General features: G+C 34.7%; 1 protein-coding gene and 1 long non-coding RNA gene across 3 annotated transcripts in view; one reads left to right on the top strand and one right to left on the bottom strand.

Annotated features, from left to right (window-relative positions):
* LOC135223510 (uncharacterized) overlaps positions 1 to 26,464 on the top strand; it is a 757,812-nt gene that overhangs the window by 561,459 nt on the left and 169,889 nt on the right. The gene's annotated exons all lie outside the window — the stretch shown is intronic.
* LOC135195459 (uncharacterized) lies at positions 1,793 to 13,144 on the bottom strand. Its single transcript, XM_064221694.1, has 5 exons — positions 13,036 to 13,144; positions 11,362 to 11,596; positions 10,675 to 10,769; positions 8,844 to 9,186; positions 1,793 to 1,879 (listed from the first exon to the last, which is right to left on the bottom strand). Exons 2-5 carry the CDS (start codon positions 11,485 to 11,487, stop codon positions 1,793 to 1,795), a joined length of 651 nt encoding a protein of 216 aa, XP_064077764.1. The 5' UTR covers positions 11,488 to 11,596; positions 13,036 to 13,144.

Here is a 26,464-nt window from a genome sequence, read left to right as displayed (position 1 = left end):
TTACTTGGTTCGGCTTCAGGAATTTCTGGGTGGTGTCTTCCCCTCTAGTTGGCTGTATAGTCTTTTCTGGTTGGTTCCGAATAGTTTGTTCTGTTGGTATCCCTTATTCCTGTTCATGTACCGTTGGATCTTGTGTGCTTTGGCCTTAAGCCTCTGTTTTACATCTTCTATTGTGTTGTTTGTCCCCTCTCTTGTACTTTGTATTTCTCGTTGAGTTCCTCCCTTGTTTTCTTGCTTCTTAGCCTTTTTTCTGCCATCTCTTTCAGTTTACTCAAGTCAGATCTCATCACCATGATTTGCTTTTCCAGGCGCCTTTTCCAAGGAGGTTGCTTGTTTTGGTTTCTGTTGGGTTGGTTGTGACGGTGGTGTTGGTGTTCGAATCCCCATCAGTTCTGCTACTAATCTTGCTCCTGCATATGTCAAGTTATTTGTTTCTGTGATACTGGTGGTGTGTATTAGGCCCATTATTTCATTGACCTCACTTGTTTTCTCCTTAATTTCTTGGTGTTGTAGGCTTTCATGGAGGGGATCTTTGTTCTCTCTGTATCTGGCTCCATCCAGTTATTATTATTACTTATTCATTATTATTATTTAATTATTATTATTATTATTATTATTATGTGACCTTGTTATGAAGTCGTCGTCTCTTCCGCCCGTTACTGGGTGACGATGCTCCACCAGCCCACACGTCCACCGTGATGTCTTTGTTGTCTTCGAAAAACGATCGTAGGATACCTTCTTCTGCTCCTGAAATGTTGCAAAAGACATCTGAGCAATTTGGTATAAAATATAGTCATTATATTAGGAATTTTCCTTACAAAATGTGTCCGGAATTCATAAGATTAGTAGATAGAAAAACCTGTACTTACATTAGAACTGTAGTAGGAAATGTATTCATTATATTCGTAATTTTCTTCCTAACTGTGTGTCTGGAATTCATAACGATTTTAGTAAATAGAAAACCTGTACTTGACGATTGTCTTCGTAAGGGATTCATTAGCAATGGCATTCTCGTCTTTATTACGTTTACCAGCTAAATTAGATTAGTGTTATATGGTTACCTGAACATTCTCTATAGTGTACAGGTATCATGGCCACTCTCTCTCTTTCTCATAATCGTCATCATCATCATCATGATTATTATTATTATTATTATTATTATTATTATTATTATTATTGAACAACGAGAATCCGTTAAGGAAGACAAATATTACTTGTTTACCAATTAGACAAATTGATTCTTAATTTCTGGTATCATTGCTGTTTAATTAAGATTTCATTATTTTGTTAATAGCTCTAACTGTATTCTTTTACTGTCACTAATTGTTATATATCCTAAAGCTTAAAAATTACAAAAAAAATTTAAGCGTATTATTCAGTTTTTCTTATTATTTTTTTTTTGAATTTTTTTTTTTGTCCCCATTGTGTATGCATTGTGTATTTGTATATAGGCTTCAGCCGGAACAAAACTAACTATTATTTTTAGAATTAACAAGCATATTAATCAACAAATCTATGTAAACATACAAAAATAGTATTTCATTAATAAATCACACATTGACAAAAAAAAAGCCGATAATAACACAAAAATAAAAAACGATTCATAATCAACAGTAGCTGAAGTCGTAGCAGTATTTTCCTACCTTCGGACATCCAGCGATACAAAGTCGACATGATCGACATCAAGGGCTTTCAGGAGACTCCTCAGGGGCACGCACTTGGACTTGATCAAAGGTCACACGCGCGTACCCGCTTGTGGGGGGAAAGGGGGGGGGGGGGGCAGATGGGTATTCTATGCCTGATGAGAGAGGGTATTCATGGCGCGGTATCCCACGTCGTCGCCGGAACCTTTCGGGTTCGATATGCTAACAAGGGCTTCCTGTTGAGAATTACAAACACGCGACATTTATCCTTATGATTATACACACACACACACAGTTTCTCAAAGAGGTTCTATCTATCTATCTATCTATCTATCTATATATATATATATATATATATATATATATATATATATATATATATATATATATATATATATACATATATATGTATATATATATATATATATATATATATATATATATATGAAATTTTTATCATATCACCATATTCATATACCAATACATCGAGCTACAAATGTCCTTTAATATCCAATACGCTCTAGCCTTGGGATTGATATATTTTCATGTATGTTAACCGAAGGGGAGATTTTTAGTTGATAATAATTTCGTCCTCTCGTGGCTTCGAACCAGCGTTCAGCGGACAGAGGAGAAATTAGGACTTCAGTGATAAGTTAATCGACTGTGGCCCAGTCAATAACTATACTGAAGTCCTGATTTCTCCTCTGTTCACTGGACGCTGGTTCAAACCCACAAGAGGACGAAATTATTATCAACTAAAAATCTCCCCTTCAGTTAACATATATGAAAATGTATTAATTCCGAGGAACAACGAATTAGATAATAAAGGACATTTGTTCCTCGATATATATATAATATATATATATATATATATATATATATATATAATATTATATATATATATATATATATATATATATGATGTATGAGACATCGTTGTATGTCACGTGCTTTGACATTCTTCAGAAATTGGGAATCATCGTTTTTAGCTTCCCATGGAAACAGAGAACATCTCAGCTTAGAAATGCTGATAGGTCTTGATGTGGTGTGATCCTTACCTAAGCTGGTCAACGATCGTCTGTCGCGAGATGAGCTCTCGTCAGAGGTGACTTTGAAACTGGTTTCTAGCAGTTTCAGGGCGTGATCGATGGATGTGAGTTTGTAGTGTACATTGAGCCTCTTTCGTTCATAATAGCATGTAATTAGCCTAAACCATATAGTCTTGGAGATTGAGGCTGCAATTGGGTGAGTGTATTTATGTCTATTTTAGCCAAAGGTGTGGCTTGACTGTATTTTTGATATCTTGTAAAGATGTTCTATTTCATTAATCTTTTGACTGTATTACAATTGTGGGTATGCTTATAGTTTGTTCCTCCTGTTCTTTTAACAGGCGCTTCTAGTGGAGGGAACAGTTCTAGTAGAGGGAACTATATTCTGGAGAAGAGTGGAAATGGTGATGACTAATTACTGTGTAGACTGTTAATTACCAGGGGATATCTGAGTTATCTGAACTTTGAGTTATCATCCATTAATCATCCTGTAAGAATCTGAGTTATTCAGTTAATACTTTGCTTTTAAATAAATGTATATTTTTGTAAGTTCACGACTCTGATTTGATGACCTAATGAAATGGAGGGGAGGTATATCGATAGAGAAAGAGAGAGAGTTAGCGGTTGTCAGTCGAGAGAGAAAGAGAGAGAGAGAGAGAAAGTGTTACCAAAACCCAGTGCTTGCCGCTATGGCTTTCGCTACCAAAAGAATTACGGAGATACAATGTGGCTCCATTATTAGTGGTGGGCAGCGGTGTTTGAACGAAAAAGCCTTTTGTTAGACTAGTACCAGCTATAAGATGTTTTCAGAGTGTCTGGTTGTGGAAAAGTGTTAGATTTCGGTTACTGGGTGACAGGTGATGAGAAATATCCATCCGTGGGGATGTGGTACTGAGAGAAAGAAATGCTATTAGGATCAGCAAATTCACCCGTCCTGAGGCGCTCGCTAGGATGAGTGACTCAGTCTGGCTTGTGAGTGAATATCGGACTGAGAGAAAGAAATGCTATTAGGATCAGCAAATTCACCCCAAATCCTGAGGTGCTCGCTAGGATGAGTGACTCAGTCTGGCATGTGAGTGAATAATCGGTTGAGTGCTTTCGTGTAGCGCGGTTTGCCGAATGCGTTGTGCCAACGAGATTCGTGTGTTTGTAATTGCACAGATTCTGGGGTGGTTTTCTCTCATTTGAAGGCGTAAGTGTTACGATGGCTTTTGTTTTTGTTTTTTTTTTTTTGAGGCCCATGGTGTGTAACTTGTGTGTGAACCATTTTAAAGAGGCAGTTCAGATTACCACATATTTCCCTCAAAGTAGCAGAAAGTGATAAGTTTTATCTTAGCACATGTTTAGAAGAAATGCATTCGTCTTTGTTTTAATACATGCGTGTGTATATGAAGGGTTTTTCATACATACAGTTCAGTTCTTGGGGTTGCTTGAATTGCATTTTTTGCCTCGGAGACAGAGCGCCCGCTCGTTCTTACACATTTAGCGCAATTTGTGCTGAGCGACCAAGGGGTAGTGCAAGGGTAGGCGAGCGTTGTCTTTCATGGGGGAATGCTTGACGGGGAGGGTGAAGCTTTTTTTTTTAGGGGGGGTGAACTTCCTTTTTTCGTCTTTGTGTCGGGGCAATGGGGACGAGTTTGGCCTTGAATAGGAATTTCAATGCCGTCGAAATCAGCTGATGATGACTGGGTGATGATATGAGATGCCCGTAAGGTTTCTTTTAGAAAGATTTTTTCTTTCTCTTGAGCGAAGAGAAAATGGAAATGAAATGCATATGAATGTGGTGCAAGTTTTCCTTATGCTTTGGGAGAAATGCTTTTATGTAATGTTAGAGGGCATAATTATAATTGGGGATTCAGAGATTGTTTTGTAATGGAGATTTGATTGGTGATGTGGAGATTACTTTAAAATGGTGCTGAGTGGTGATGACTGGTGATGATTGCTGAGCGGTGATGATTCGTGATGATACCGGGGAGTGGTGAGTGGCAATGATTTTAGAGTTGTGGGGTGTGTCAATCGTGATGAATACTGGTGAAATAGCAATATTAATGCTTTTACTGGTGTTACTGGAGATATTTACGGGAGAATTATTATCACGGGGGATTATTTTAAGGAGAATTACTATGGAGGATTATTATCATTACTGGAGATATTTTATGGGGATTCTGTCAGTCATGGTGTTAATAATTTTTGGGGAATGTGCCAATGATTTGTGGGTAGTGATATCAATTTCTGGTGAATTTGATGATAGCAATTTTGATGATACTGATAGTTGGTGATTCTGATACTTAATATTAATCTGGTGGATGGGCGAGTACTAATATTTGGTGTTACTACTGATACTAGCGAATTCTGATACTTATAATACTGATACTGGTGTTAATTTTTTTATACTAACATGGGTGTTGTAATGAATATTAAGGGTGGTGATGTTGTTTTTTTTGTGAAAATGGGAGGAACTAACGACACATTTTTTGTTTTTCTATTTTTTGTGAGTTCAGCAGATGATTGCTTGAAGTCTACGTGAGTCACAGATGTTACAGGTGTTACGGGAAAAGTTATCAGTGCCATTGATTTTTCTTTCCTTTTTTTGGACGTTAGCCATCGCTGACGTAAGTTTTTTTTATCATGGGCGAGTTTGAATTTTTTTTTCTCTCCAGTTTGTGTGAATTTTTTAATATCTCAGCTCGTGACTTGGAGTCATTGTTCGGGAATGTGTTTATAATTTCAGCTGTTTGATGCTGCAGAGAGATTTATGGGAGAATTTTTGCATTTTTGAATGTCTACATAGTGGCATTACATCTTTTTTTTCTGGATATTTGTGTTTCTTAGTGGCCTATGTTGTAGTGCATAACGGGAAGTCTTTGCTTAGACACTATATTTGGAGTTCTGTTGTAATGAGTTATGGCACACTGGTGATTTTTTCTAGAATTTCCTGGGCAATTTTATTTGCCAAGTTTTTGCCTTTCTCAGCAGTTATGCTAAACAGAGAGTTTATAGCTTTTGACTATAACATTGGTTTATTTTCCTGGAAAATTGGAGATATAATATTTTGGAGATATAATATTTTAGCCATTTGATATTTTTTTATTTTTTTGGAGATATTCCACAGTTTAGGCCTATGTTGGTGAGAGCTATGTTTAGTTCAATTATTTTTGCAACCATTTTTGTTGCAAATAGAAACCTTTATGAGGAGATATGGGGCAACATTTTTGAGTGTGTCAGCTAGATGCTTTGAGTGCATTTTTTTGGAGATGGAGTTACATTTTTTATTATCCTGCTTGGAGTGTAATAATCTTTTTTTGGAGACTTGTTTTATTCCACATGTGATTATTGGTGAGATAGAGGGAATATGGTGATGTGGGGTTGTTAATTAAATGGGAAAACGGAAATATTTTTTATTTTTTCGCTGGATGTGTATTATTAGTTATATTATATGGTGATATTATATGTGGGGATGGCGTTAATTTTTGGGGGTGACGTTTTTTTTTTGTGGTTATGATTTTTTTTCTGGGGTTCTACGAGCCAAGAGAGGGGTTCTGTGGTTCTTTTGGTTTTGTGACTAATTGGAGGCGAGTGGCATTACTGCATTATGGTTTTATGGAGATGTCACATTATTTTTTATATTCACCAGTGGGTTATTTTTGGCGGTATATAATTGAATTGTGAGTTTACCATAGGTTTTATCCAGAATAGGTTGTAATTTGTTTATATAATTGTCCAGTATCATGTGGGAGTTATGTCTTTGAGACAGTTTTTGAGCACCTTAGTCATATCCTGGAGATAATTTTGTGAAATGTGCTTATGTAGTGTCAGTGTAAAACATTTTTTTTTAGAATCATGGGTTTCTGAAGTTGCAAGTCTGACTAGACATTTCTATACTGCAATTCGAGCACCTGACGTGTCCGCAGGTGGATTTTTGCTGACAATAATGTGATGCACTATTCTGAGAGATGTTGTTTTTGGCATTTCACGAGATGTATCTACGTCAGGGGATTGTTTCCAGCCATGTCCGATAGATGAAAAGCTACAATGGCAAAATTCCGTAAGTATACATATCGCATTTATGGCAAAAAGTTGGGTTATGTATGTTATATATATTATGTGCTTTGTAATGGGGAAAGTTCACTTGTTATCTTTTTTTTATTTTCATTTTTTTTTACTTTTCCTACAAGAGATGTAATCGGGGGTGGAGCTTTAATTAGCATTTCTGTTTCTGGACGGGAGATATGATTTGTCCTGGTGTATGAATTGCATAAATGGGCGTTTGACGTTAAGTCTCATTGAGATTAATTATGTGAGCAGTAAAAGGGTTTTTGCTGTTAGACATTGGAGAGTTTTTACTGATTTTGTGGGTTGTTGAAATATCAGAGTTTAAGAGAACATTTTCGGTGTTAGTTGGGTTTGGGCTTGTTACGTGTTTTTTTCGGGCTCTTTTTCCTTTTCTTTTTACTTGTGAGAATTTGTGAGTTTGAAATGTGAAGACAAAAGTCCGTGGAGTTTCTGTGATTCTGAGTTCTGGGTGAGGTGTATGCTAATGTATGAATTTGGAGAATTGAGTTGGAGAATTTAGTATATTTTGATAATGACTTATGATTTGGCGATCCTATGGAGTTCCTTCACGAGTTGAAGTTAGAAATTAGTTCAGTATTCATATTAAATGGGGTTCATTGGGAGACGTTCAGTTAGTGTTTTTGGGAATTTTTTAGGTCATTATTTGACAGAAGTATGTCTGGGGTTAATTTTTCTTTGATTGATCGATGACTTGACTGACACACTGAAAACACCATAAACATCGTTCCCCAACGCTATCAAGACGCCCACCAGCCGTTGCAGAGATGTTGCTGATGTGTTCCCACATATGAGAGTTTCTATAAGTCTACGGGATTCTACAGCTCTTTTGGACTATAGAAGCCATCAGATGTCTTCCACTGGGAGACGTTTCGCCTTTCTACAACGTGTTTCGCGAGGCTGTGCAGTTGCAGTTGCAGACAAAAAGGGAGATTTGAAAATTCAAGATGGAGAAATGTTTATACACCCAATTGTTATTATAGCCCATGTGTAGGAGATGATGTGTGATAGACATTATGTTGTGCTGCCAGAGACGTGCAGTTATTATTATATTTTGTGTTTAATGAGCCGGCCAATGTGTTTTTTTATATATATGAGCTGTTTTGTGTGACTATGATGGTGGCCGAGCTGCTGTAACATATAAAGACTGATAATATAATATGATGTGACATGTATTAGACATTGTTGTATGCCACGTGCTTTGACATTCCTCAGAAATTGGGAATCATCGTTTTTTGCTTCCCATGGAAACAGAGAACATCTCAGCTTAGAAATGCTGATAGGTCTTGAGGTGGTGTGATCCTTACCTAAGCAGGTCAACGATCGTCTGTCGAGATGAGCTCTCGTCAGAGCTGACTTTGAAACTGGTTTCTAGCAGTTTCAGGGCATGATCAATGGGTGTGAGTTTGTGTGTACGTGTGAGCCTCTTTCGTTCATAATAGCATGTAATTAGCCTGAACCATAGAGTCTCTTACGGGGAGAGAAAGAGCCGGGCTGGCTCTGCCAACGTGTTTCTGTTTAAGTGCTTGGAGATTCTAGGCTGCAATGGGTGAGTGTATTTATGTCTATTTTAGCCAAAGGTGTGGCTTGACTGTATTTTTGATATTTTATAAAGATGTTCTATTTCATTTAATCTTTTGACTTTGTATTTACAACTGTGTATGCTTATAGTTTGTTATTCCTGTTCTTTTAACTTTGCTTTTAAATAAATGTATATTTTTGTAAGTTCACGACTCTGATTTGATGACCTAATGAAATGGAGGGGAGGTATATCGATAGAGAGAGAGAGAGAGAGAGAGAGAGAGAGAGAGAGAGAGAGAGAGAGAGAGAGAGAGAGAAAGTGTTACCAAAACTCAGTGCCTGCCGCTACGGCTTTCGCTACCAAAATAAATAACGGAGATACAATATGGTTCCTTATATATATCCTATATATATATATATATATATATATATATATATATATATATATATATATATATATATATATATATAGTGAAATTATAATTCAAATAAAATTTTACCTTTTTGTTATCAATGAGCAAATGAAAACAAGCATCAAAGAAAAGAAATGCTCTCGTACCTTAACAGGATAATCTTTGATGGACAGACAGCAATTAGCCGACCATGCCCTCCGATTCTTCTGGAGGAGGTGAGCGAACATTTTCCTGTCGGGCTCCACTAGAAGGCCCTGCCACCCTTTGTCCTTCTCCAAGTGTAAGGTGTTGGAGAGCCACTCCCCATCGAGTGCTCCAGCCTCCACGAAAAAGCCCGGAGGTCTGCCTCCTAAAATTTGCGTGATGACCCTGTGGAGGGGCGGGAACCCCACAGAGGATTTCAGGTACGAGTTGTAGTTCACGTTGGAGGGCTTGGAGGTTTCCAGGATCTTCAGGTTGTAGGGCTCGGTCGAGGGCGGGACCAGAAGGCTTTGTTATTCGGAAGAAAACATATTCATTATTTTATATATGTATTTATACTATAAGATAATTTAATTATATTGATATATATATATTATTTACTACATATTAATACTTATATTATATATATATATATATAATATATATTAATAATATTTTTATTTCTTTATGTATTATAATATATATATATAAATATAAGATATATATACTATATATATATATATATATTATAATTGTATATATGTATGATATAGTTAATATATAGTATATATATATACATTATATAATATAATTATATATATATAATATCATCTATAATATCTTCATAGAATAGATTAATAGATATAATATAGTATATAAAGTATAACTGAATCATGAAAGTTTGGAACGTGATAAATCCATAAATAAAGGTATAAGCTACGAGGGAAAAATAAACAACGGAGTTTCCGCAAGATCTTTCGACATTCAACGTCCTTTACTTAGCAGATGAACTGACTTACATGAGGAATTGACAATACAAGAAAGGTCGTATAACTGACAGATAGGGATTATAAAGAGATTAGTACCTAGAATCCGACACACCTGGAAGATGAGTAACCTTCCCAAACAAGCATAAACATGGGTACAATTAAAAAAAAAAAAAGATTAAGGCAATCTGCTCAGACACAAGGACAAGACAATTATTTGGTAAACAAAAACATATTCACAATACATATTAAACATATATATACAACAAAGATATCTTTAAGGCAACTAATTTTTATTTAAGTCTGTAATTATTCAAACGAATCAAAGCAGCAGATGGTCTGCTTTCAGAATGTGCTCAAAGGAAACAAAACAGTAGATGGTCTGCTTTCAGAATGTGCTCAAAGGAAACAAAGCATTAAATGGACTGCTTTCAGAATGTGCTCAAAGGAAACAAATCATTAGATGGACTGCTTTCAGAATGTGCTCAAAGGAAACAAAGCATTAGATGGACTGCTTTCAGAATGTGCTCAAAGGAAACAAAGCATTAAATGGACTGCTTTCAGAATGTGCTCAAAGGAAACAAATCATTAGATAGACTGCTTTCAGAAGTGCTCAAAAAAAAAAAACAAATTAATAAAAGACCTGCTTCAGGTCAAAAAAAAAAGGAAACAAATCATTAGATAGACTGCTTTCAGAATATGCTCAAAGGAAACAAAGCATTAAATGATGCTTTAGAATGTGCCAAAGGAAACAAAGCATTTTAAATGGACTGCTTCAGAATGTGTCAAAGGAAACAAAGCAGTAGATGGACTGCTTTCAGAATGTTCTTAAAGGAAACAAAACAGTATATGGACTGCTTGCAGAATATGCTCAAAGGAACGAAGCAGTAGATGGACTGCTTTCAGATCTACTCTGTAAAGAGTAGTGAATCGAAGCTCATGGAAAATAAAATCCTGTTTAAAGACAGGAAACTGCAAATGGGCACTATGAAGAATACAGGTGTTTTTTAATACAATTAAGCTTATGCACCTTGACTTGATAAAGGACAGCAGTCTTGGGTCGTCGCCAGGCAAGGGACCGCTGAGAAGAACTTCGAACGGCGTTATGTTGCAACCACTAGCACCCTAAAAAAAATACATAATTTTTTTTTGAATGAATAAATTAATTACACACACACACACACACCACACACACATATATGTATATATATATATATATATATATATATATATATATATATATATCTATATACACACACACACACATATATATATATATATATATATATATATATATATATATATATATGATATGTGTGTGTGTGTGTGTGTGTGTGTGTATATGCGCGTGTGTGTGTTTCAGTTTGTGTCTTTATGCATCTATCAATGTATGTAATTCTTTATATATAAACAATACACACACACACATATGTATATATGTGTGTTATTATATAATATATATATATATATATATATATATATATATATATATATATATATATATATATATATATATATGCTTGTGTGTTTCAGTATGTGTATGTATGCGTCTATTAATACATGTAATTCTTTATATATAAACAATATATAGATAGATAGATTGATAGATATGTTGTTTGTGCATGCGAATTTGCTTTTAAAAGGACAAATTTGGCTTATTGCATTCATGCGGGTGCACACACCCACGTACACAAACGACTGAATGACAATCTCTTACCAGAGCAGCAATAATGTATCCCGTGGCAGCGGCAATAATGTATGGAATACATTTGATGCTGATGAGAACAATCCTCATCTTCCTTCTCGATGGGTGAAGCAAAAAAGTGAAGCTCTTCTGAAGCATCGTGAATATGCCTCAGTCCAATCAGGACAAGAAATTCTAGGTGAAAAGTTTAGTCCTTTATATGCTAATTACATTTTCCTGCATCGAAGTCACATTAGCTATTGGGTTTCTAATGAGAGGAAAAATCCATTAGTTTTTGAAGTAAGCCAATAACACGGATAACAAATGGCTTTCAGGTGTGTCATCAAAGTATCCAAGTGCTCATTTTTAAATGGCATAGCAACAAACACACACACGCAGCTGTGACGTCAAAAGCTTCATCAATCAATCATTCGGGTACGATAATATGCTATTGTCAGATGGGGTCAGCAACCTTCAAAATATCTCCCACATGTCTCCACAAATATATATATATATATATATATATATATATATATATATATATATATATATATTATATATAGATATATATTTGTATTAAATTAGAGGAAACTTGTCCCAAAATTCTTAAGGAAGTTGCGTTGGGGTTATTGACTCTGGAAAAAAAAACATCCCACGCAACGTATTTATGAACCTACGTCTTGAATAAATATAATGCTTAGAACATTTCACTCGTAATATTATTCACTTATGTTTATACAAAGTTCTTGATTACGCCTTTACACGTGTATATATATATTTTCACTTGTTCATGTATGTTTGTGGCAGGCAGCCCATACTTTTATCATTTTTCCTTGTTCTGTGGCATGTCGTCAGCTGGTTGCGCCTACAGCGTTTAACAAAGTTCGAAAATTCAGTGGTAAAAATTATTCTGGACATTTGCAAAGCCCAGGGAAATGGAGAATTTACATTCAGCCATTCAGACTGACATTTTCTTTAGTGGTCAATTGTACATTGACTATTGTTATATAGATGTCAAAGTAACTGTTTATATATATTTTTCAGCTAAAAGTCACTGTTAATACACGTTCATTGAACTAGTTCCCCACATGTTTTGGACAAAATTTGGATGAACCTACATGCGCACTATTTTTTATTAACTTGAGTATTCAGTGAACTATAACGACACGTGAAAGGGGACGGAAGTATATACTTATCTTATTTAGCCATATTCATCGGAGTTATGACACTTTCTGACTAATTCGCATCGCTTTCTTCTTTAATTTTCCTTGAATCTAATAGCAAGTAACTTTATGATCAAATTCATTTCTCCAAATTCACTACTACTGATCACTTCTCTTGTATCACCAAGCTTCGGCTACAGGATGAAGGCTATTTATTCATGCAGTGTATAATATACATATACATACATATATATATTATTATATATAATATACTATATATATATAATATATGTATATATATATTTATTTTTATAATATATATCTATATATATACATGCACATACATACATATATATACACACATATATATATAGACTTCCCACGAATGCTTCCGTTCAAACTCACTTCCAGCACTGGCGGAGGTATCCTTTGCCTGTTGTCGCTTTGCGCTATTGCATGCGTGTACGCTTGGCGTTTGTTTGCATGAAATTGTTGACGTTCTTCATCAATTTACCATATTTTTATAAACACACGTTTCATTTACCATTTAACTGGGGAAACAGCGTCCATCTTCTCCCAAAAATAAATAAGTTTGCTGGTCCTCCGGCTTGAATCTCTCTCTCTCTCTCTCTCTCTCTCTCTCTCTCTCTCTCCTTCTCCTCCCTCTCTCTCTCTCTCTCTCTCTCTCTCTCTCTCTCTGCCTTTCCTGCCGGGGAGTGAGCAGCAGTACCACTGTATGCAAGGCTCATATGAGACCAAAGACGTTATACACTATATTCCTTGTCGTTACTTAGACGTGGCGGGGCTTTTTAATTTTACGATTCATTTTCCTCCTTGGAGTTTGAACACGCGTTGGTAACTAGGTATACAAATTCATTCTAAAATGCAGGACTATTTAATTGTGTTTTTCCAACTGAAATTTCAGAATAGTATCAGTATGCGGAATTGCATAACGAATGACAAAAATATTCGTGAAGAAGTTAATTTGAAATCTCTGAATGAGATTTAGAATTAGCGGTATAGTACGTAATTGTTTGTTCACGCATCAACAAAATGTAAATGCAAGATTATGTAACAGATGCAAAATGATTGATGGGAAGTTAGTTAATGTGCAATTATAAGCCGTGAGGTTTATACACGAGTTAATATTTTGGTTTTATATTACTGTCTCAGTGCTAAGTAACTTGATACTTATGTTATGTTAGTATCAGAAGTTTTAAATCAACACTGAATTGCAATGTCGTAATAGGAAAGAAAATGTAACTAATGTTACAGATTAAGTTTTGATTTTCTATATTATATGACCGATAATTTCCTCGACATATGGAAAGAAAGTATTTCACATTATTATAAATAGATTTCTAGAATATTATGTCTTAGCATCGAGATTTAGAATTGCTTATGGCAAGTTTAATAATTTTACAAACTGGAAAGATATTTATACTAGTGATATTAGATGTATTTTATTTTCAACATTTATATGGAAGCTATGATGACCTTAAATTACAAGTGTACGGCTGTGTGTATGTGTGTATGTATGTGTCTGTTAGTGGATATTTGTATCCTGAAAGGGTGGAAGTTTTTGGCAATTTAAGAATGATGATGGTAATGACAGTTATCTTAGATATCTCTATAGAGGAATCGTATATTATATATGATATTTTTACTACATACATACATACATATATATATACTATTTATATATATATATATTCTATTATTATATATTATTCCTGTGTATGTATGTATGTTTGTTTTGTATATTTGTATATATATCTGTGTGTGTGTGTATTTTTTTTAATTTTTGTCATATACATTGAGCCACTAATCTCGATTAATATCCAGTTCACTATACCTCTGGAATGACTTAACCGAAGGGGTGTGGGGGGATTTAGAACTGATAAATGCTTCGTCACCATTGGAATTCGAACTGCCTCCTGGTTTGGGAAATAACGACGTACGTTGACCTTTGACTTTCTATAAAAGATGTATTTTTGCAATTTTTGCACTATGTACGATCAAATGATAATAATGATAATACCTTGACAATAATTTATTTTGAGTAAGATTCTTAACTTCAAAAGTATATGTGTATATAAACTTATATATAAGATCGTATCGATATAATCTATATATATATATATTATATATATAATATATATATCTATATATATATATATATATATATATATATATATATACACATACATACATACAATGAATACGCTACGAATTCCCTTGGGTGTCTGTTATCCCCTAAGTAGAATGAATTTGATTTTAAACGACTTATGTAACATCAGATTTATGGGCAATAAAAATGTCATGGTTTACATGGGAAAAATTCATAATATATATATATATATATATACATATATATATATATATAATAATACTATATACTAATAAATAATAATAACTCTAACTAATAATAATAATATGGAAAAGTAAATCCACAATAATATGTCTATTTGATCTTGTTATTTAAAATATAAAGCAGAAAGCTTTCGATGACCTGCACGGTCCTCCTTGTCAATCTGAATATAATTACTAACAGTGACCATACAAGAACTTTGTTTTTTGACTAGTTTACAAAGAGCCTGTTTGATGTAGTTGGCTCTTCACGGAGACGAACCGCCACTTCGAAGATCTAGGCGATTAGCTGGTTTGCCGTTGGAGAACGAGGCGATAACGTGAAGAGCCAACTACATCATCAAACAGGCTATTTGTAAACTAGTCAAAAAACAAAGTTCTTGTATGGTCACTGTTAGTAATTATATTCAGATTGACAAGGAGGACCGTGCAGGTCATCGAAAGCTTTCTGCTTTGTATTTTAAATAACAAGATCAAGCAGACATATTATTGTGGATATACTTTTCCATTTTATTTTATTAACTCATGTGATTATGAGGTTTCTTTGAATTATAATAATAATAATAATAATAATAATAATAATAATAATAATAATAATAATAATATATAGGCGATACTCAAGTCAAAACTCAACGCCGGAAATATGATAAAAAGCCATAAACACATGGGCAGTGCCAGCAATCAGATACAGCGCAGGAACAGTGGAATGGACGAAGGCAGAACTCCGCAGCATAGATCAGAAAACCAGGAAACATATGACAATACACAAAGCACTACACCCAAGAGCAAATATGGACAGACTATACATAACACGAAAGGAAGGAGGGAGAGGACTACTAAGTATAGAGGACTGTGTCAACATCGAGATCAGAGCAACTCGGGGCAATATCTGAAAACCAGTGAAGACGATGTCGGCTAAAGAGTGCATGGGAAGAAGGACTAATAAAAGTAGACGAAGACCCAGAAATATACAGAGACAGGAGAATGACAGACAGAAAAGAGGACTGGCACAACAAACCAATGCACGGACAATACATGAGACAGACTAAAGAACTAGCCAGCGATGACACATGGCAATGGCTACAGAGGGGAGAGCTAAAGAAGGAAACTGAAGGAATGATAACAGCGGCACAAGATCAGGCCCTAAGAACCAGATATGTTCAAAGAACGATAGACGGAAATAACATCTCTCCCATATGTAGGAAGTGCAATACGAAAAATGAAACCATAAACCACATAGCAAGCGAATGCCCGGCACTTGCACAGAACCAGTACAAAAAGGGGCATGATTCAGTGGCAAAAGCCCTCCACTGGAGCCTGTGCAAGAAACATCAGCTACCTTGCAGTAATAAGTGGTACGAGCACCAACCTGAAGGAGTGATAGAAAACGATCAGGCAAAGATCCTCTGGGACTATGGTATCAGAACGGATAGGGTGAAACGTGCAAACAGACCAGACGTGACGTTGATTGACAAAGTCAAGAAGAAAGTATCACTCATTGATGTCGCAATACCATGGGACACCAGAGTTGAAGAGAAAGAGTGGGAAAAAATGGATAAGTATCAAGATCTGAAAATAGAAATAAGAAGGATATGGGATATGCCAGTGGAAATCGTACCCATAATCATAGGAGCGCTAGGTACAATCCCAAGATCCCTGAAAAGGAATCTAGAAAAACTAGAGGCTGAAGTAGCTCCAGGACTCATGCAGAAGAGTGTGATCCTAGAAACGGCACACATAGTAAGAAAAGTGATGGACTCCTAAGGAGGCAGGATGCAACCCGGAACCCCACACTATAAATACCACCCAGTCGAATTGGAGGACTGTGATAGAGCAAAAAAAAAAAAAAAAAAAAAAAAAAATAATAAAAATAATAATAATAATAATAATAATAATAATAATAGGAGCCCATAAAAACGCCAAAATGTAGAAAGTACATGGTAGATTTCAGATACCGAACTCTTTCTTCAGAGAGCCTGGTCTCTGAAATATGGTATTTACTTTCTATAATTTGCCGTGTTTATGGGTTACCTATATTAGATGGAATTCTGTTTTAACAGAATATATTTCACAATTATATACTTACATACATACATATGTATACTTGTCATATTCGAGAGGTTTTACTTATATTTGTTCTGCTCTCTCGCGTCCAGCTCAGACACTGACCTCTACCGAAACAAATTATTCTTAAGTATAATATTTTATGTTTTTTTCAATGTTTTCTTTTCTTTTTATTATACATTTTATATGTATGTTAGCTTCTTTCTTAAATGTCATGAATACGATCAATGTTTTTTTTAATTTCTTTAATCTATTGTCTTGTCATAGGTTTATCGCCTAGAATACACATTATATGTATATTTATATGTTGTATATTTTATAAACAGCATTGAAAGTGAAAAACTGTTTCCCTAAATATCAACCTAACCCTAAAATAAATGTGTGTCAAGAGAGACGTTTATTTGTTACTGTCTTCATATGATATACCTACATATGTTTGTGTGTATATATAGTATATGTGTGTGTGTATATTATAATCTGAAAACAACTGACAGCATAGCTCAAATTTAGGGGAAAAAATGTCACAGAAGCAGAATGTTTACATATTTGCTAACAAACTTGAATATATTCAGAGACTTTTCAATAAACAAACAAAGAAAAGCTTGGTATCTCATACAGTTAAGCGGAATTTAAAGGATTTCTGGACTAACCAGAGGGAAGCTGACAGAAACTGTCCCTCAGAGACAGTGATCACGGCTGAACGGCTGCTGCCTCTTCCCTTTTCAAAGATACTCTCAAGATCGGCCCAGCTTTGGGCCGAACAAAAGGCAGTAGCTGGGAGGCGTAGGTAGGAAAGATGGTATACCTCTCTCTCTCTCTCTCTCTCTCTCTCTCTCTCTCTCTCATTTTCTTTTGCCCTTAAGGTGTAATCTTGGGAGCGCGCAACCCGCAGACAGATTAACCAATGCCTTTGGAAAAGGGTATCTAATAGTAGGAAAGGAAAAATTTCTCTCTCTCTCTCTCTCTCTCTCTCTCTCTCTCTCTCTCTCTCTCTCTCTCTCTCTCTTGATGTATTTTGTGGACCGTTCAGCTCTCAGACAGATTAACCAATGCCGTTTGAAAGAGTAGTTTTTGATAGGAAATGTCGAGGCATTGAAAAAAATATTTCAAACGAATGATGGCTCTCTCTCTCTCTCTCTCTCTCTCTCTCTCTCTCTCTCTCTCTCTCTCTTGGTGACTAGATATGGTCTGTTATCAGGAAACTCCTAGAATTTTCCGGAATATATGTACAATTTGCCGTGTCAAATTGAGTTTCGCCTATTTTCTAAAAATGCTGAGCAATCAAAATTCCTGAACATATTGTGCATCGCAACTTTTCCAACGCGACATTTTTCGTAACATTTTCCTTTGTCTAGTTTGGAGTTATTTTTTTAAGAAAATACCTTTGAACTTTGAAATGTGAATGAATAAATTTGGTTTCTGATGGTATTTGTATTATTACATTTTATTTACAGTGAAATCGGATGAAAGGGAGAGAGACTGTAGCATTCACTATCACGATTTTTGTGGCTGCCTACTTCTCAAAAACTGGGAACTCTGTCGATACCTAGAAAAGTTAAGTATAACTTAGTTTAACCAGACCACTGAGCTGATTAACAGATCTCCTAGGGCTGGCCCGAAGGATTAGATATTTTTTTAGTGGCAGGGACCAATTGGTTACTTAGCAACTGGACCTATAGCTTATTGTGGGATCCGAACCACATAATATGGAAAAATCAATTTCTAATCACCAGAAATACATTCCTCTGGTTCCACGTTGGCAGAGCGGAGAATCCAACTTCTGACTACCGAATCGGTAGGCGAGCACGTAACCCACCCGTCCAACAAGGAGGTTAACTGTTCTGATTTCATTAATATGTCATGATCGTTTGTTTATTCACTTAGCTCCACTAATTCTCTAGCAGCTTCACTTGCTATGGGCTCATTTTCTTCTCCATCTTGACTGAAAACAAAAAAAGGGAACATCAGTTAGGTTACATTCTGTCTTGGTCGACAAATCTCCACTTTTGCCGGCTCTTCAAGAGATTTTCATATCAATACTTTTATTCATTTATTTATTTCCTGTTTGTGGTATTAGTAGAGTAAAGGGATTCATCAGTCTACGATCCAACAGTAATTTTAAAAAAAAAGGCAAGAAGACCTTATATAGAAACAAGATGTGATCCGACCTCCAGCTTACTGGGGGTGCGTGCTAAAATCGATGATTAAATAACGTATTTTTTGTTTCACCAACGAAAATTTAAATAAATATGCCATATTTTATTAGAAATAATTGTTCTGTACTGCTTAACATACACATTATTCATTTTTTATATTTTCATTCTAAGATATAAATCATAAATATCCAGTCCTAAAATTCCTGTATCTTTAACTCAACGCAAAACATTTTAGAGAACTTTTTAGGCTTTTCCAAAGAGTTTCCTACCCCCAACAAGAACAACAACAGCAATAACAAAACAAATACTTTTTAGGCTTGCTCCACGAGTAGGCGAAAATATATTACTGACTTCGAATCATTATTTATTAAAAAAAAAGTATAGAACTATTCCAATAATAAGACTTCTGAATCGACCATTCATTTCACATGTTATTCATCATTCCGCGACGCAGACCAACTATTTGAGAGGAATTTTTTTTCCAAGAAGCTGCTGATTCATCTCAACAGACTTGGCTACATATCGAAGAACCACCATTAACTTTATACCCCTTCCTTCAACATATGAAACGAGAGAGAGAGAGAGAGAGAGAGAGAGAGAGAGAGAGAGAGAGAGAGATCTTTTAAGGTTGTGCGGCGTGGCTTTTTAAAGCGAAAATATTATTGGAGCCGTGTCTTCTACACTTTCTTTTTTTTTAACCCCATATAAATGTCGATTTGCCAGATCAGTTGAGCGTAGCATTGGCTTTTGTAAATTCTGTAGACATCGATACGGATGAAGAATCTTTTCCAACTTTCTCCTCCCGTTCTTATTTTCCCCCTCCCTTTGTCGAGTATAATGAGGCATTGCCGTTGAAAGAGAGAGAGAGAGAGAGAGAGAGAGAGAGAGAGAGAGAGAGAGAGTTAGTTGCATAACGTCATAGTTTACTGTTTCCGCATTGTTGTAATGACGAGATGTAATCGAAAAATATTTTCAGAGAATGTTTGATTTATATGTATATATATACATATGTATGTATGTCAAAAATCTTTCCTTATTTACTCACGTGCTCGCAATGCGCGGAAACAAGCGCTAAATTGAAACACCTTCAAATACATGGTCGGTGCGGCTTTAACTTGAGGACAGGCAGACCTTTAGCGATCAAGGCTCATTAAAAACATCTCTATTTCAAGTCGTCGAGGGAGCCTCCGGGTTTACCAAACCCTCGTCTAGAAAATTATATCTCTCAGAGAGAGAGAGAGAGTCACCAATTCATCGTCCTATTCAGCCATCTTATCACCCATTGATGGTCGTACCACAACCACTCATCAACCGGAAAACTTCAGAGGGGGCAGTGCTGGTTATAAACCCCTCCCCCCCCAAGGGGGTTCATGGGTGGTGGGGGGAGTGCTACTGAGAAAACTAGAGTTATTGGTTCCGTTCATAGGCACCGAAAAAATATAGCGGTTGGGAGGTCTGTTTTGAATGACAGAATTACAGTTTTCTCCGGAGTGTCGGGTGAGGAAACGATAGTTATGATAATGATAATAATAATATTAAAAATAACAATAAATTGTATTTCATCTCAAGGACATACACATAGGTTGCCCGTCCCATCGACCTTTACCCCCTCCCCCCCCTCAAAAAAAAAAAATTGCAGACAATACGTGGCCAACTGAGTTAGCTTTGATGGGACACATTCCCGATTCGTCAGGTAACTAACTCCGATAAAATTTTCGTTGAAACAGGCTAGTTTTCACGTGCCTTAACCAAAAGAAACACTGACACTATACTATAATCTCGAATGTATCACATTCGCGCCACCTTATAACCACAGTACATTTACAACTCCATTTCATGTTGCGCCAGAAAAGCCTTGCTCTGAAAAATCTGACAGTCATAATAATCATGATGATGACCGCTTGCATTCACCACCTAATACAAACTTCTTCTTTTTTTGTGCATAAGTAAACCAGCTCTTCAAACCCCTGACTTGGTATTTATGTATTATGCATCGCGTGTGACTCGAAAATCATACGAATTTAAGTCGTAACGTATCATTTGTAATGTCAGCCAGTAACAACTTTTACTCTCGACTTTTGATACCTCAGCGCACAGCCGAGATACCCACAATTCCTGGCTGCCAGGACGGAAGCCAGATGGGCATAATAAAACCTGTTTCTACACCTAGCCGTCACTCATTCCTGGTAGTTTTAATTTGATACTTTGTCGTGTTTTTTTTCTTTTACTTTGGGAAATTTTTTTATTCTATTTATCACTTATTTCTTGCACTTTATGATAACATGGTACGTTTGATGTGATACTTAGCAGTGTTTTTATTTACTCTCGTAATATCTTTTTAATGTTGACAAGCTACCTTCATGATATTTAGGGCCTGTTTCTTGCACCGTAGTGATGACATGTTACGTCTGATTTTTATACCTAGTTGTCTTTTTTAAATATATATTTTTTTATTTATAGCGTATTTCTTGCATTTTGATGATACATTCTCTTTGCCCCATCATGAATAAAGACCACTCGAGTAGCTATCCATACTGAAACATCATACTATTGTAGATTATCTTCATAACATAAATCCTTCGGTGCATTTTAATGATGACATATTTTCTTCGACCCATATTAAATGATGAATACTAAAACTTTATGATACTGTAGATTATATCAATACAAGAAATTGTATCTTTATGTCTGCGAGACCTACAATAATCAGTTTCAGTGTCACTGACCTTTTTGATTGTCACCTGTAATGCTGTCTTTCACTCGCTCCTTTTTTTTCCATGATGCCAAAGGTTAATGACTGATCACAAACACCGATCACAAACCGGGAGAGCTTATTCTGAAGCCAGCAGTAAAATGATAGAAGGTTTCTTAATTCCCCCAGACGCCAAATCTCTTTTCAAGTTAATGGCTTTTCATTTTTGCGTGTAAACGGAAATCGAATCACTTTGTTCCTCGGTGGAGGCAAATTGACTATTGCCCACAGAGGAATGACTCGTTGAGATCGTCTATCAAGAGGCTGTAAAGGCGCCTTTCGGGAGGGAAGTAGGTTGCGGGAACGCGGTGTGAAATTGTCATTGTTGGCTATAAAAACCTCCCTGTCATGAAAAGGAGAAAAAAAAAGAAAAAAATCTTGTAAGGAATGATACGAGAATTGCCTGAGTGTTCGACCCGGTGAGTTGAGATGACAACAGATACGATTGTATTTTCCCTTTACGACCATTTTTTGGTCGTTTTCTCTCTCTAATCTATGGAATCTCAGGTGAAAATTCTCTTCTTTATTCGGTGCCATAGAGAAACTGTAACGTGAAAGTAAGAATGAACGACAGAGTGAAAGGTTACAGGTGTCAATGCAGTGACAGAAGAAAGAAGACTGCAACGTAATCATGTTGATAGACATACCTTTGGGTGTGTAATCACGATACAGGTAAATCAGAATGCTTCTCTCTCTCTCTCTCTCTCTCTCTCTCTTCTCTCTCTCTCTCTATGTCATATATATATATATATATATATATATATATATATATATATATATATATATATATATATATATACAGGAACTAGGTTGACGTCAAACTGAGGTAATCATGTTGATGGACAATATTCAAAATAGGAAAGACGATGTCCGTCCAGCAGGGTGAAAGCATTCGAACGATAAGGTGAATTGTGGGGAGGTAAAGTAAGAATTGATTAATCTTACGCCAGTGATAAACAAGTGAAAGTAGTTGACTTGCAGTGTTAATGAACCATGGAAAGCATTTTGTTTTTCAGTGTTAAACCTTATCCTCTAAGAAAGGCTGGTACCCTTAACACCCCTACACACAGAGAATATATATATATATATATATATATATATAATATATATATATATATTATCTTTCCTTACTTTCTAATCGGGTTAAATAAAAAAAAAGTGTTTAGAATAAATCATATCTGATTATTATCAAATATATATATATACACACATACACACACACACACACTACACACACCACACCACACCCACACACACATATATATATATATATATATATATATATATATATATATATATATATATATATATATATACACATTTGTTAATAATCAAATATGATTATATATATATATACTATATGTATATATATATATCTATATATATATCATATATATATATACTATATATATATATATATATATATATTATATATATATATATTGATAATAATCCTATTTGATTATTAACAAATATGTATATATTATATATATATATATATATATATATATATATATATATATATACCACATATAATATATATTATTTATATATATATATATATATATATATTATATATATATATATACATATATAACTTACATACATACATAACATATATATATGTATATATATACATTTGATAATTATCAGATATGATTTATTCTAAACACTTTTTTTATTTAACCCGATTAGGAAGTAAGAAATGAATAACAGATAATAATTACTATGAGGAAATAATGTAGCAACGTGGTGTACATCAGTAGGAAACCTTAGTACCCAAAAATTTAAAAAACATATGAAGAGAAATTGAGACTCAATTTATGCAAAGAGAAAAATGAGAAAAAAATAAAATAAGATTAAGAAATAGAAAAAATATATGTAGCTGCTGCTTTATATTTCAATAATCATTGTTTCCAGGAAAAATGAAAAATCTTGATTAAAGGTAAAGTACACTCTTATTATATGGTCTCCTTTACCGTTCATTAGATAATGTTCACAGAAATCTGCCCTTAATTAATAGTTCATTTTTTAAGCATATGAAGATGATGAGATTCTAAGAGCAAGATGAAAAGAAAAGTCCTCGAATTTAAATTGAAAGGGAAATAGAAGAAATAGAAATAATTAAACGTTAATATGATTCTAAGAACAAATTAAGAAGCCAGAATATCCCAGAATTTAATATGGTTAGTTAACAATTTTTATATAAAAAAAATAACCAAATTAGGAGGGGAACAAGATGATAAATAAAATTCTGTTGAATAAAAATTGGAAATACAAAAAAATTTTATAAATGGATTGAAGTTACTAAGGTTCTAAAATAACGTGAGAAGCCAAATTCTCTAGAATTCAAAGTAGAATGGCAATAGCAATAGCAGTTTCAACAGTCACAGAGAGAGAGAGAGAGAGAGAGATGCTTTACCGACGAACAAGACAGGAAAGATCGAAATTTGTGACAAAACACGTAGACTGTCAATGAGTTTAAGGTGAAAACTATGAATAACGAAAGATACTTTTAATTGACCAATAGCTTTTGAAAACTTGTTACTGTTGGATACTACCTAATACACGAAAATGCACATCTTACCTTCATTTTGAAAATGTTAAAAGCGTGAGGCTTCTTATTCCATAACTTAGCAATTTGACCCGTATAAAGTAAGACTCAGTTGTACGATGTATGTATAGCATGTGGACGAAGACTAAATTCATCATTTATGCCCAAGTTCAAATGATAAAAAGCATGACTAGCATTTTCTCAAAGTCAGAATTTTGAAATCTAAATTCCTAGAGAGTTATCAGAACGCAGAATCATGTACGCCTCTCTCTCTCTCTCTCTTCTTCATAATTTAATCGACTTACTGGAGTGTGTTTGCATGCGAGGAAGTTAAGGATGCATGATTGTTGAATATCCAATTGATTTTACCTAGACATGCCGACCATTATAAGATCCATAAATCTGAATATCAGCTTTTGGATCTTTATCTTTCATCCTCCCTGGGACTCGAACCCGCGTGATTGTAAACAGGTCTTACGGTGACTTTATTTATCATCGCAACAAGGTATTTATGAAGTTTACTTTCTTCTCGTTCGTACTCATTTCTGTCAGTTGTGGTGACCGTGATAGGGTCTAAATCAGTCGACATTAGCGATTGGCTGCTGATAGTAGATTTAATGGATATATTTCGAAAGTCACGGGTGTATATATATATATATATATATATATATATATATATATATATTATATATACTATATACATATATATATATATATATATATATATATATATATATATATACTTATTAGTATATATGTGTATGTATATATATATTATATATATATAAATGTGTGTGTGTATGTATGCATGCATATGTATACATATATATGTATGTTCTTATGCACATACACTAATGTATAAAAGAAGTATGTAAAGTTGTTAATGAACAAAGGAAAATAAAACTACAAAGTTAAATTTTAACTGCAAATATATTTCCATGTTATGTTTGAAGCTGTAATGTAACTGTCTAATATAATGTGATATTTGAAATGAAAAACAATAGTTTTCCCATCTCATTTACGCACTAAGTGATATTTAAATTTTCAGGGAAAGAAAAAGAGACTTAAATTAGGGCATTTTGCCGTGACTTCTCCAAAATTGAAAAATGGGTAAAGATTGCTATGGATAGAATAAATTGATTTCTTTTACATATCATTGACTTAATAGGTGGGATATTAATGTCGATTTTTTTTCTGCGTATTTAAAGATTGAAAATAACTGATGGTAGAAATGCCAAGTTGGTAAGGACCAAGTTCTGTATTTACTTTATTCAGTAACAACGCCAAAAGAAAGCTGCTTAAAAAGTATAATTTTATTGCTCAATTTAAGGAAAAGTTAAAAGTAGCAGTATACTGGAGGGATATCACGAATGGATAAACTTCCCTAAACTAAACAGGCGGCAGGAGTGACGTAACTTATCATTCAGGGAAAGGCGTCAAAATTGCAGTTTTGACAGCGAGAGAAAAGAAAATATTTATAAAATAAATAACAATAAAGGGAACAAATATCTGAACCACCTATTTCGCTGACTCACTACGTTTCCCTAGAGAGAGAGAGAGAGAGAGAGATGAGAGAGAAGAGAGAGGGGGGGGGGGGGTGCGTGTCAATAGTGAAATAGCGGAAATGCTCACTAAAAGGACTTTATAAATGAAGATCGAAGGCGTCGCTCTTGATTTGAGCCCGGTAACGATTAGCTGGGGATCCGACGGTTGTCCTCCCCTTTAGAGGCTTTTTCGAGCTCGGTTTACTATTCATTCCTCTTCCTGGATCCTCTTTCTAACACACACAGATTTATATATATATATATATATATATATATATATATATATATATATATATATATATATATATATATTCTTGCAGTACCACAGTGGACCCGTGGGTGAAGTATATAAGAGATCCTCACGTGAAAATGAAAGGAGGGATTTTGAAAACCCTATAGACTGGAATTCAGCTACAGTCATTTTTAGAAGTTCATCAATGCATGACAGATTGTTAGTTGAAGGTTGCCTCATTACTTCTTTTAGTAACATGAAAATGAGCGATGGTCTTTTTAAGATGGACGAATTGTTAAAA

The sequence above is a fragment of the Macrobrachium nipponense genome, chromosome 20 (genome assembly GCF_015104395.2).
Source record: "Macrobrachium nipponense isolate FS-2020 chromosome 20, ASM1510439v2, whole genome shotgun sequence".
NCBI lineage: Eukaryota > Metazoa > Arthropoda > Malacostraca > Decapoda > Palaemonidae > Macrobrachium > Macrobrachium nipponense.
Note: the sequence above shows the minus strand (reverse complement) of the source record. Positions and strands in the feature narration are given on the sequence as shown.

Bases quoted from the DNA above. Each gene is read 5' to 3' on its own strand.
- LOC135195459 (XM_064221694.1), bottom strand. From the start codon at position 11,487: ATGCTTCAGAAGAGCTTCACTTTTTTGCTTCACCCATCGAGAAGGAAG. The intron at 9,187-10,674 runs GTGCATAAGCTT...CGAATAACAAAG, and splicing joins CTGTCCTTTATCAAGTCAAG to CCTTCTGGTCCCGCCCTCGA. The intron at 1,880-8,843 runs GTACGAGAGCAT...AATTCTCAACAG, and splicing joins TCAAAGATTATCCTGTTAAG to GAAGCCCTTGTTAGCATATC.